Source organism: Myotis brandtii, unplaced genomic scaffold (assembly GCF_000412655.1).
Source record: "Myotis brandtii unplaced genomic scaffold, ASM41265v1 scaffold326, whole genome shotgun sequence".
Taxonomy (NCBI): domain Eukaryota; kingdom Metazoa; phylum Chordata; class Mammalia; order Chiroptera; family Vespertilionidae; genus Myotis; species Myotis brandtii.
Genome location: NW_005362534.1, coordinates 2,683,910 through 2,696,854, shown reverse-complemented (window position 1 = coordinate 2,696,854; position 12,945 = coordinate 2,683,910). Strand labels below are relative to the sequence as shown.

General features: G+C 35.5%; 1 protein-coding gene across 6 annotated transcripts in view; it reads right to left on the bottom strand.

The window, feature by feature from the left end:
• CNKSR2 (connector enhancer of kinase suppressor of Ras 2) overlaps positions 1-12,945 on the bottom strand; it is a 243,332-nt gene that overhangs the window by 62,317 nt on the left and 168,070 nt on the right. For all 6 annotated transcript variants that reach the window (XM_005870966.2, XM_005870967.2, XM_005870968.2 and 3 more), the window contains 2 exons: positions 5,694-5,742; positions 1,498-1,670 (listed from right to left, as the gene is read on the bottom strand). In XM_005870966.2, coding sequence (XP_005871028.1) covers positions 1,498-1,670; positions 5,694-5,742 — 222 coding nt within the window. The remainder of the gene's footprint in view (positions 1-1,497; positions 1,671-5,693; positions 5,743-12,945) is intronic.

Sequence of the window (12,945 nt, the reverse complement as noted above, 5' to 3'; positions counted from 1 at the left end):
CATTGCCGGGGCAACCAAGCCTCCTGCTTGGTCCAGCTCCATGGCTGCCGGCCGCCATCTTGGTTGGGTTAATTTGCATATAGTCGCTCTGATTGGCTGGTGGGCGTGGCTTGGGTGTAGCGAAGGTACGGTTAATTAGCATCTTTGTCTATTAGTGTAGATATATATAAATAAAATGTAGGTAAAATTATGGTCTGTTTAGTATATCTAAAATAAGACACACATAATTATGTGATTGCCAGAAAGAATATTAAAAGTAAATAATCAAATCCTTCTATATAGGTAATAGAGATATTTATATTAAATAGCAAGATAGTAATTCACGATTTCAAAAATGAAATATGTCAATTTAAAAAAATATTACTAATTGTATATGTTTATTGAGTACTTAGTATGTACCAAGCATTGCTGTAAGTGTACTAATTCTTTTCATCCATATGAGAGCTCAGTGACCTAGGCAGTATTATTATTCCCTTTTTTGCAGAAATGGAAACTGGAGCACAGTAACTCAGGCAGTGTTAAGTCTACTGTCTTAAACATAACCTAATATAATATAAAATAACATCATAACAGCCTGTCTAGGGAACACAAAATTCTCTATATACTGGATGTTATAATCATAGGCATAATAATTTTAAACTACATTTCAAAAATCAATCTTTGAATGCAAACTGAATAATATTTTAACAGTATTCATATAAGTCTATTTAGCCACTATATTTCATTAAACCATGTACATTTTTTGAGAAAACAAGTTAACAATAGAAAATATTTTTAAAAATCTTAATAAGGTGAACTGATGGATGGCTATGGCAAACGAATCAAAGAAAATGTAGTAGTGTAAAGGGAATAGCAATGAGTAAGTTATATTCTTGTATATCCGTTGTGATATATGATAAGATTGTGATATAATTATTCTGGATATAAATTTGTTTACTGCAAATGAGTCAGGAAATCATAAAAAAACAATTTAAATGTATTATATACACACCCCAGTTGTGCCAAATAGAATGAATACTTGCAGATTTTCAAAACACGTCTACCAGTTCATTTTTTAAAGAAAAACTGAAATAAATTCTGGTGATACTAATCTATTAAAATTACTAAAGGACATCCCCACTTCCCCAGAAAAAAATTTTAAACTTGGAACAAAACAAGATATTTAAAAGTCTATATCAAATTTACATATGTAATCATTTAAATTAAGCTACTGCTTTAATTGACTTGGTATTTTTAATTAGATATATAAAACTACTTTATCTGGTTTTCAGATTTGTAGCTTCATTAGAAAAAAATGACACAGCTATCTTTAAAGAACCCCAAAATGCAACTATTTTAAGAAGTCTTTAAATATTTTCTTATGAAAAGTAACTAGCAGAAATCTCCTGAATTTAGCCTTAAAGTCATTACATGATTTTAAAATATAAGTTTCAAAACGGTGATTCTTTTGGTTAAAGATAGAGAATGGATGGGTAAACAAAATATGCTTTGTCTTACCTCCTCATTAATATACCAATATAGAGATGCATCCTTAAGGACAAACCAATATTTCTTCCATTTCTGTGAAAAATAACTCTTTGCATCTTTCTTCTTCCAGAGCCAGCCCTCACAGTCACCACGGCCGAGATCTTTGCAAGAAATTCGTCTTTTGCTCTTGCCAGCTAGAGGACCTAAAGATAATAGTGGGTAAAATTTTTCTTTAAATTTTATACAGGTTTGGAGGTAGAAGATTAATTTATAGATCTCAAAAAATCAGTCTGGGCACTTAACCTTAAAAATTCTTATTTTCACATTGCATTAGAATAAAAATATGAAAATCTTTAATATCATTTCTCCCATATAAGTGACATACAATTTAATCACAAATGAGTAATTTGATCTAAGATTGCAGGGAAGTAGGTGGAAGTTACACTTGCCTCCTCCCAGGACCAAATTGAAATTATAACTAAATTATAGAAAAAAGCAACCTGAATAACCCACTGAAGACTAGTTATCCTTATAACTAAGGATTTACAAAAGAAGCCACATCCAGACAGGTAGGAAGGGCAGATATATGAAAAGGGCTGGCCTTGTACCCACATGTGATGGCTGAGAATCTAGAGGATTTCTCAGGTGCAAAGGTTCCCCCCTGAGGAGTGAGGTGTCTCAACCCCATGCCAGGCTCCACAGCCTGAAGCACCAGTGCAGGGAAGAGTGTTCCACAGAACATCTGCTATGAAAATCAGTGGGGATTTCACCTGCCAGGTTAAGACCTGAGACTGCTAATATCCAGGTGCACTCTTAAAAGGTCAGCTTACAAAATCTCGTTCACAGGCACTCACCCTGGGCAGAACTACCTAATACACAGAAACAAATAAAGAGAGGCAGCCAAAATGGGGAGGCAAAGAAACATGCCCCATATGAAAGATCAGGAGATATATACAGAAAGAGAACTAAAAGAAATGGAGGAAAGCAATCTACAAGATACAGAATTCAAAACAATTGTTATAAGAAAACTCAAGGAACTTAGGGAAAGACTGCATGAACTCAGTGAGAACTTAAACAAAGAGATAGTAAGCATAAAAAAAGACGCAGAAACCACAAAAAAGAACCAGTCAGAAATGAAGAATACAATAACTGAAATAAAGAACACACTAGAAGGTATCAATGGCAGGTTAGATAAAGCAGAGGATCAAATCAGCAATTTGGAAGACAAGGTAGCAGAAAACACCCAATCAGAAATTGATTGCATTTTTATACACCAATAATGAACTATCAGAAAGGGAAACTAACCCCCCTGCCCCCCCCCCAAAAAAAAACACTACCTCCAAAAAAACACCAAAAAACAAACAAACAAAAAACATCCCATTTACAATTGCATCAAAAAATTCCTAAAAATAAATTTAACTAAGTAACAGACCTGTACTCAGAAAATTATAAGACAACAAAGGAAGAAGATACAAATAAATGGAAGCATATACTGTGCTCATGGAGGGGAAGAATTAACATCATTAAAATGTCCATACTACCCAAAGCAAGCTACAGATTAAAAAATTCCTATCAAAATATCAATGGCTTTTTTTTTTTACCAGAACTAGAACACATAATGCAAAAATTTATATGAAACCACAAAACACCCCCAATAGCAATAGCAATGCTGAGAAAGAAAAAGGAGGAGGTAACACTACCTGATATCAAACTATACTACAAGGTTATAGTAATGAAAACAGCATGGTACTGGCATACAACACACATACGTAGTTCAATGAAACAGAATACAGAGCCAGAAATAAACCCACACCTGCATGTTCAGTTAATCTATAACAAAGGAGGCAAGAACATACAATGGGGTAAAGACAGTGTAATCAATAAATGATGTTTGGAAAATTGAACAGATACATGTGGAAAATGAAACTAGACCACCTTCCTATACCAGATACAAGAATAAACTTAAAATGGATTGAAAACTTAAGTTTAAGACTTGAAACCATAATACTCATAGATGAAAGCATAGCCAGTGAACTCTCTGACATTTCCCTTAGCAATATTTTTTTTCAGTGTACCTCTCCAGGCAAGGTTAACAAAATAAGAAAAAATAAACAAACTGGACTATATATAACTAAAGAAGTTTTTGCACAACAAAATAAGCCATCAACAAAACAAAAAGACAATGTCCTGAGTGATAGAATAAATATGACAATGATATATCTGCTAAGTGAATATTCAAAATTTATAAAGAACTCATACAATTCAACACCAAAAATACCCTAGCAATCCAATAAAAAATGGGCAGAATATCTGAATAGACACTTCTCCAGAGAGGACATACAGATGGCCAAGAGACATATAAAAAGACACTCAACATTACTAATCATCAGAGAAATGCAAATTAAAATCACAATGAAATATCACCTCACACCTGCCAGAATGGCTACCATCAAGTAATCAACAAACACCAAGTGCTAGTAAAGGATGTGGAGAAAAGAAAACCCTAGACTAGTACACTGCTGGTGGGAATGCAGACTGGTGCAGTGACTGTGGAAAGCAGTATGGAGATTCTTCAAAAAATTAAAAATGGAACTGCCATTTGACCCAGTGATCCCACTTCTGGAAATATATCCTAAGAATACCAAAATACAAATCAGAAAGAATATGTACACTCCCATGTTCAAAGCAGCATTATTTACAATAGCTAAGATATGGAAACTGCCCAAGTACCCATCAGTAGATGAGTGGATAAAAAAAGCTGTGGTACCTTTACACAATGGAATACTATGCAGCTGTAAAAAAGAAGGATTTCTTACCCTTTGAGACAGCATGGATGGACCTGGAAAGTATTATACTAAGCAAAATAAGCCAGTCAGAGAAAGAGAAATATCACATGATCTCACTTAAATATGGAATCTAATGAACAAAATAAACTGATAAACAAAATAGAGCCAGAGACATTGAAGCATGGAACAGACTGACAGGTCTCAGAGAGAAGGAGAGGAGGCAGGAAGAGGTTAAGCAAACAACTTATATGCATATGTGCATAGCCCATGGACACAGATAATGGTGTGGTGAAGGCCTGGGGTGGGGCGGGAGCCAGGTGGAGGGAGGGCATGGGAAAATGGGGGACATCTGTAATACTTTCAACAATAAAAATAAGTTTAAAAAATTAAAAAATGGAACTGCTTTATGATCCAGAAATCGCACTTCTGGGAATATATATAAAGAAATCCAAAACACTGATTTGAGAGGATATATGCACCCCTGTATTCATTACAGTGTTATTTAAAATAGCTAATATATGGAAGCAACCAAGTGCCCATCAATAGACGAGTGGATAAAAATGTGGTGGCACATATACACAATGGAATATTACTTGCCCATAAAAAAGAATAAAAGCTTACCCTTGCAACAGCATCAATGGACCTACAGGGTATTATGCTAAGTGAAATAAGTCAGTCAGAGAAAGAGACATACCATATGATTTCATCTACAGGGTGGGCAAAAGTAGGTTTGTAGTTGCATTGTGACATTCTTTTGAGTTAATAAAGCTATTATAATAATAACAATAACCCGCATGTCTTTTTCCATATGCACAACTGTAAACCCACGTTTGCCCACACCTGTTTATGTGAAATCCAAAGAGCAAAATGAATAAAGAAACTAAATAGAAACAGACTCATAGATATAGAGAACATTTTGACGTTGCCACAGGGGAGGGGGTTATGGGGCTGGGTGAAAACGACGAAGGGATTAAGAACTACAAATTGATAGTCACAAAACAGTCATGGGGATATAATGTACATCATAGGGAATACAGTCAGTAATATTGTAACAACTATGTACAGTGCCAGATGGGAACTTGAAATATTGGGGGGACCACTTTGTAAAAGTATATGATTGTCTAACCACTATGCTGTACATGTGAAACTAATACAAAATAATACTCTATGTAAAATGCAATTAAAAATAAATTAAAAATATAAAATTAAAACCAAAAAAGAAGTGTGTAACCCCAGGATGAAAACGTGTTGAGACCATTCAAAAGGCACCTTGTATCCCAATTGACCTGAAGGAGAAGCTGGTCTCAGCAGCGTTTGCTAAGGGGCTGTGCTCTTCTAAACCACACTGGTCTCAGGCAAGAGAGGATGGGTGAAGTGCGCTGGGTATCATCACAGTGCAAACCACGCAGGTATATGTTTCATTTCATTTCCTTTTCTTACCTTTGTTTTTCTTCTTTGATTTATGCTGCAGGGATGACTGCTGAAATGTCTGAAATCAAAGACAGGGAAGAATGTTATCTGATAGGGTGCCGTCTCGAGCACCATTGTGGTGTGCAGAACTCTCAGGACCTGAATGTTGACTCTGAAACCTGGTCAGAGAAATCACTTTCTTTTTCCAAAGTCTCAAAAAAAATTCATGCATATCATGCCATTCAATTTTCTAATCTCCCGGAAAGCAGAAGGGGGTATTATCATTGTCCTTATTTTGTAGCGGAGAAAGCGGGGCACAAAACAGTGGTGAAACTAAGGGCTCTTATATGTGCACAGCCTTACATTATACCTCTTAAGAGGGTTTATTGTGCTTTCCCAGGCAATATCTCATTTGATTCTCACAAAAATCTTATTAAGTAAGCAGGCAAATATTATTTTTTGTTTCTTAGAAGTTTATTCTATTACACACGCCACCATCACCTACTGAGCTCCTAGGTACTCTCCTTGGTCACTAAATATTTCAGCACTTGGATCATTATTTTCATCTCACACCTACTTCTCTCACTATTATCGGTGACTAATCTTCATGTAGGGGATGCCAGCACCTTGGCTCCTCAGTCCCTCATCTACAATGATCTTTATTTTATCGAATATGCTTAAGATAACATACGGTCATGGCAGTGGATAGGCAAGGAGTGGTGGCTATCCACTGCCATGACCGTATGTTATCTTAAGCATATTCGAACCACTACCTCCATTATTTGTTTTTCATAGTCTAATAACCCCAACTCAGCAATTTTTAGAAAATGTTCCTTTGAGGTATTCAATTCATTGACATCACCACACTTTTGTGCCTTTCTCTTCTTCCACTTGGTTTCCATAGGACATCACTACAGTAATTCCCTTGAATCATGCTCCCAGCATTCCTTGCCTGGCTAAACAACCATCTCAGTAAAATCTGTCTATCTGTTTACTCCATGCTAAATGCCAGAACAGCTTAATTTCTTAATAGAAAAACCCACAACTGCATTGACTGCTCTAGTCTTCAACTAAATCACTGGTTCCAGTCAGTCTACTAAGCTATATTGTTTATTGGTGTAATAAGGTTAATTATGTTCATATGATTAGCTAGCTAACAGAGTACAGAGATATCATGTGTAATTTTAATTCACAGAAAATCCTTCAAATGAATTTCAGGTAGTGGGTTCTTCTTTTTCTTTACAAAGGTATTTCTATGAGGCAATTGAAGTTTGTTCACATAAAATTCGCTAGACTTGGTTTTATATAATACATTTGTATTCTGTGATATACTTTCTTATTTAGAATCTTTGCTCATAAAATAACAGAGTAATACTCTACTTTCATAATAGGTTTCTTGCATTTGTATGTGGTTAACATAATTTTCATGAATATAATATTATGAATGGATACTAGTCCTAAAGATAAGGATCAGATCATTTGCTGCCATACAGTGTAACCCATAAATAATCACCCATGTGTCAAAGCAATATGTGTGTGAGTGCACACACGTGTGTGTGAAAAACTTTGCAGGATCCATGATTAAAGAAATTTACAACTTTGGAGAGAAAGCATAAAAGATAAAACACATTATACTGTGTTGATTTTCTTGAGTGTACTTTATTTCAAAATAATAACTCAAATAATAACTCAGGCTAGTGTGCTTAAGTATAGTTAATTTACATATAGTTATTTTCCCTAAATTGTTTGGCTGTAAAATTACTGATTGGGTTTCTTTTTTCCTTTTGTGTTTCTGCAAGTAACATTATGATTTTACAGTTCATTATTTTTAAAAATGACAAAGATGGGGGTGGTTTGTTTTTAGGAAGCTACATGGATAACAGACAGCTTGAAATAATTGAGTTATATAATATACCTCCTATGCATTTTGCATGCTATTCTTTAAAACCTGGAAGTCTACTTTAAACTCTACACTAAAACATATTTTATGCTCTCCAGGTTTTCTTTTTAATAGGATTATCTTTTCTTTCCTTATAAATATATTCTCATACTAATTGTTATTACAGAGTATAATCAGTGTACATATTGTTGAAACCTAAGAACTAGGCACAAAATATAGATTTAGCCATCATTCAAAGAAACAAAGCCTTAGATGTCTTTTGTAAATATCATAAATATTACAATGCAATTATCTTAAAAGAGATTTCATTATTTTTCTAAGTGATGTAACATTTTCTAAAATGAAAGTTATAATTGAATTATATTAATTAAAATCATATAATTGAATTATATGCTTTTGAAAGTAATAGGAAAAACAATGAAAACTATAGTCAAGGAAATAGGTCTTTGTGCAGAAAAGAGTTACTATTGCAGGCCTGAAACTACTATCTTACAAGGGCCTGCTTGCAAGGTGAACCCTTGGCTGACATCTGGAAAGCTGGCTGGTAAACAGTTCTCTATCCTATATAAGAAAAGCCTATTATGCTAAGTGTCTAACCATTTGTTGGACCGTTTGACCAGTTGCTATGACCCACACTGACCACCAGGGGGCAGATGCACTGACTGGTAGGTTAGCTTGCTGCTGGGTCCAGCCAATCGGGACTGGGCGAGACAGGCCGGACATGTCCTGGATCCCTCCCTCAGTCCCTCCCTGGCCGGCCAATCTTCTGCAGTCCCTCCCTGGCCTCTAAAATATTTCTTCTAATTAATTTCCTTTCAATGTGCACGAATCCATGCACTGGGCCTTTAGTATTGGCATAAAGCTTCCCTAAGCGATAAGGCGGTTTTGCCCAGCTAGGGACTAAACACCTGTTTTCCTTATGGGGGTCTGGAATTTTTATAATGGCCTTTAATTTTAGCACATTCTGGGCAAGGGGTTTCTATGTGAATAATCCAAGAAAATCCTTGGATGCTGGTTTTTTACTGGGGTTGCTTGGGCAGAGAAAGTTGACATATGTGACTGCTGCATTTTTGTTGCTGAGGGAGAATGCACTATGTATGATCTGGAGAGGGAGAGAGAGGGAAAGAGAGGGAGAGAGAGGGAGGGAGAGGGAGAGGGAGGGGGGGAGGGAGAGGGAGAGGGAGAGGGGGAGAGAGAGAGAGAGAGAGAGAGAGAGAGAGAGAGAGAGAGAGAGACCCATTGGAAGCCTGCACATCAATTTCTCCAGTTGTTTGTCATGGCGTCTTTTTCCCTTACTGATCTGATTGTATATCTTTGCTGTGTCACTGTAATAAATCTTAACTGTGGGTAGAACTCTCTGTTGAGTCTTATGAGTTTTTCTAGCAAATCATCAAACATGTGGGTGATATTGGGGACCCCTGAAATAGCCTCATTATTCAAAAGATTCTTTACAAACTTATATTAGAAACTGTCCACTATTCATACATATATAAATAAGCTCCTAACAGTGAAAGTTTCCTCATCCCAGCAACAGTGTGATTAAGTGTCCCTGAGGTGCAAATTTATAATCGTATGTTGTCTTTACTAGTCGTAATAAAGGAATTATTCATACTGAGTGATGGATGTTTACTCTCATTGATCCTCTTCCAAATGTAACTGCATGAAAGAAGAGGAATTCTAACTATTTCATGCATTGTTTTAACTTCTGCCTAAAATGGGGCCTAGCACAGAGTAGATCTGCTCAATAAATATTGGTTGAATGAATAAAAGTTAAGTAAACCATCAATAAAGAGCATAGGATGTAGTCTTAATTAGCTGATTGTTTTAACCTGAAAAAAGTCCTTCAGTAGAAAACAAACAAGCTAGGTGTCTTTTGTCCAGTAATCCATGTACAGAATGTTACTGAAAGTTCTGTTTTTTAGTAGGTCATTTGTTTTGGTAGATAATTAAAAGTTCCTTTTTATCCAACCTCCCTTAATATTACTTGCATTGGAATTGTCTTAGTGCACTTAAGTTCAAATTTGAATTCAAGGTGTGGCTGGCTAAAGTACATTAAATCTGTGTCAAAAGATATTTATGCAAATAATTATATGATGAATTATGAATAGATGTGTTGAAATCATAATTTTATCCATAAAAATAGAATGTGCTAAAATAAAAAGCCATTATGAAAGTATTGTTGATCCTCTTCTTAACCATGGCCATGCATGCAATAGTATTCTGTTTGGCTATAAAAGATCCCTTTTTCAGACATTTGCCTGAAAAGACCATTTGTCTTTCATTTTGTCCACAGATGTTCTGTTCAAACTCCATTCCCCTCTGTTCTGGATGAGGAAGTATGGGGGAGGGTAATTTGGGTCATTCTTATCCTGAAACTTTCAGAAGCACTTATTTTAATTGTGGAAGAAAATGACAGATTCAGTGTTTCATTTTGAAAGCTCAGCTACTATTAAATTCTTCTCAAGTTGCAAATTGCCACACTTATGTAAAAATTTGCAATCAAAATACTCTCTTGTTGCAATATAGAACTTCCTCTTACTGAAATTTTCTGCAAAGTTTCAAGATTTCTTCAGTAACTAGTCAAACCAATTGCTTATTCCTTATGCATTAGAAAAGAGGGTGCTTAGCAATTTGAAACACTTGGGAGAAATGACAGCTATTTCCACATATTTAATTTTTTAATAAACAAATAAACAAAAGATTAAAATATTTAAGATTAAAATATTTCACAAAGGAAGGTATTTTCCCTTATTTTCTAATTATTGTGTATCAGCAGAAAAAAAGTCTAAGTATGAGCAAGTAGGGTAAGCTAGTAATGGGAATATTAAATATATTTAATGTAAAATATTAAATCAAGAACTCTTCCATTTACAAGAAACAGCAGTATAGACTTGAACAAGTTTGCTGTTGGTGGTGGCCTTGCCCATTGTGTTGCATGAGAGAGAAACTCTGAGTTCAGGGGATGAGGATGAGGCACTGTATTCGCACCGGGTCTTTCAGTACAGTGGGGTGAACTTGCTCTGGATTCTCTCAGTGAAGTTAACCTGACTTTATACTGACTGAAAATGACTGCAAACACACTAAAAAATAAATAAGCATGTGTTTAAAAACAATTATCATGCTAATAAATTAGCAGTCAAATAGGAACAAAAAGGCAGTAATTGAGGGGAATATAGAAAAGGTCAGTCAAACTCATTAGGTTAGATAGAGTCAATGTTTCATCAAAAGTATATCATTCATGCCCAGCCGGCATGGCTCAGTGGTTGAGTTTCAACCTATGAACCAGAAGGTCATGGTTTGATTCCTGGTCAGGGCACATGCCCAGGTTGCAGGCTTGATTCCAGGTGTGGGGTGTGCAGGAAGCAGCCTATCAATGATTCTCTCTCATCATTGATGTTTCTATCTCTCTCTCCATCTCCCTTCTTCTCTTAAATCAATAAAAATACATTTTTACAAAAGTATATCATGCAGATCAGATACTGAAGGAAGGAGGTGATTGAATCTTACACAAGATCCCATAAGGTGATTCCATTTTTCTTATGAAGTAGTAAAGTAGGAAGAATAGGAGTGATTAGTGGGGAGTAGTTAAGAAGGGTAACAAGAATCACCATCCTTGGGAAACAGGTACTGTCATTCCTGAATCATAATAATTATAATTTACTGAGGCAAAGTATCAGGCACTTTATATCAGTTATTTATCTTAATCCTTACAATAAATCCTTAAAGTGGTTATCATCAATCCCATTTTAAAGAAGCAAAAAACTGAGATACAGAATGCATAAACAACCTGCTCATGACCACACAGGTAGTGGCAGAGTCAAAATTCAAATCCAGGTTTGCCAATCACAGAACCTGTTCTTCTACCCACTCTGTGTAATACTGCCTCCCAAGGAAGTATCTGTAGTCATAGTAACAATGTGAGAAAAAAGAAAAACTGCTTCTGACACGAAGACATTTATTTATGCAAACCCTCTCATGACATATGATGTAACTACATTGCTATGTGGAAAGAAAGGATTTTATAAAACAGAAAGATATTAAAGATAACACTTTTATATTAATGGAGATAATTCAAACCAGTAACATCTTAAGAATTTTCAATTTTCATGCTTTTTTCAATTTTATTTTAATTAGAATGTTATATTACTCTGTGGGCTAAAAAGATTTGCAGGTTTTGGGGCAACTATTAATCATAATACCTTCATGGGAGGAAGGTTCATGTTAGCATTTTAATTTTGCTAATGTGATAGAAACCAAGGTAAAGAAAGTAAAAAGGCTCAGTCTAGGTAGGCAAGGATGGGGCTGCAATCACATTTTATTCCAAACCTATTGACAGTGTTAATTGAACTCAGTGCAATTAAAAAACCCTATGTCAATACTGATGAGGAAATCAGTGATCCAAATAAGGCGAGGCTGCCTCTCCACTAATTCTTTACACAAGAGAAATCTCTTGTAGCTGATTCATCACGTTATGCAATTTTTCACCTGATACACTCCTGATAATTATGTAATGCCTTAAATTATTTGGTTTACTTTCTCAAGTAGTTTTTGAGTGCTGCATTAGTTTCTACAAAGGCAGAAACCATCTGCTCAGCTCACCACTTTATACTTAGTTCTTAGCTAGGCCGCTATCATCTCTCACTTGAATTGACCAGATCTTATCTTGTCTCCCTGCTTCTCTTGCCCTTCCAGTCTATTCTCAATACACCAGCTAGAGTGATACATTTCAAATGTTTATGTTTCAGCAAGAATGGAATACACAGTAGCGTGGAGCAACACTGTAGTAGGAATCAGGTACCTGACTTCTATTTCTCTATATTCCAGTCCACATTCCAGCTCTACAACTGTAGTAAAGTCACTGAACTACTCTTGACCTCAATTTCCTCATCTGCAAGAATAGGGGTTTGGACCAAATGCTCTTAGAGCATTAACTGTACATGATTCTGACTTCAAAATGAACGGGAAAACGGCTAGTTACCAATGTGCATCCAATTATTAATGTTTATACCCATAAGCAGTGTTAATCTAACACTTAATGCTAAATTATTTATTGAAAGGCAGTTAGTATATGTTTAAGCTCCTCCAGGAATGGAAACAACTTATCACCAGCCATATGAGGTACAGTTATTTTGAGGTGCTTGATTAATGTGTCCAATTAATATAGATTTAGATATAGAGAGGCAGACAGTTCAAATAGATGAAAAGCAGAACTAGGGCAGTTCCTTGCTCCTGACACTTCTGTTTGACAAACTGTCGACATCTGGGTGTCAGAGAAATCAGTGTAGGCTTGCCCATCATTTGTGACAAAAAAACGTTTAAGACCAGAAAAAAAATGAAAGAACTAGATTTGCCTCTGTAAGGCTACTCAATGACAAGAAAATA